The sequence below is a fragment of the Mandrillus leucophaeus genome, unplaced genomic scaffold (genome assembly GCF_000951045.1).
Source record: "Mandrillus leucophaeus isolate KB7577 unplaced genomic scaffold, Mleu.le_1.0 Scaffold151, whole genome shotgun sequence".
Classification (NCBI taxonomy): Eukaryota; Metazoa; Chordata; class Mammalia; order Primates; family Cercopithecidae; genus Mandrillus; species Mandrillus leucophaeus.
Window position 1 is genome coordinate 1,275,348 of NW_012101488.1, and position 568 is coordinate 1,275,915.

General features: G+C 55.1%; 1 protein-coding gene across 1 annotated transcript in view; it reads left to right on the forward strand.

The window, feature by feature from the left end:
* PPM1N (protein phosphatase, Mg2+/Mn2+ dependent, 1N (putative)) overlaps window positions 1-568 on the forward strand; it is a 10,195-nt gene that overhangs the window by 2,465 nt on the left and 7,162 nt on the right. The window contains exons 4-5 of the mRNA XM_011975144.1: window positions 269-374; window positions 463-523. Of these exons, the coding sequence (XP_011830534.1) occupies window positions 269-374; window positions 463-523 (167 nt within the window). The remainder of the gene's footprint in view (window positions 1-268; window positions 375-462; window positions 524-568) is intronic.

The following is a 568-nucleotide window of genomic DNA, read 5'->3' on the forward strand; positions in this document are numbered from 1 at the left end:
GACGGGGTTTCACCGTGTTAGCCAGGATGGTCTCGATTTCCTGACCTCGTGATCCGCCCGTCTCGGCCTCCCAAAGTGCTGGGATTACAGGCATGCACCACCACACCCAGCTAATTTTTGTATTTTTAGTAGAGACAGGGTTTCACTATGTTGTCCAGGCTGGTCTCAAACTCCTGGCCTCAAGTGATCTGCCCACCTCGGTCTCCCAAAGTGCTGGGATTACAGGCTTGCACCCTTGTGCCCAGCCTAACTCTTGACCCTTTCTCAGAACTGTGTGCCGATGCTCAGGAGCTGCCCAGCCTGAACACAGTTTTCAGGACTCTGGCCTCAGAGGACATCCCAGATTTACCTCCTGGGGGAGGGCTGGACTGCAAGTGAGTTGGGGTGAGGAAGGGTGGGGTGGAATGGGGGTGGGGTGGAAGGAGGAGAGTCCCCTCCTGAGGGACTTCCTGTGCTCTCCAGGGCCACTGTCATTGCTGAAGCTTATTCTCAGATCTGCCAGGTCTCAGAAGAGTGCAGAGAGGTAAGGATCCTGTGTTCTCCAATGTTTCTGTTAGGAGAGGATCCC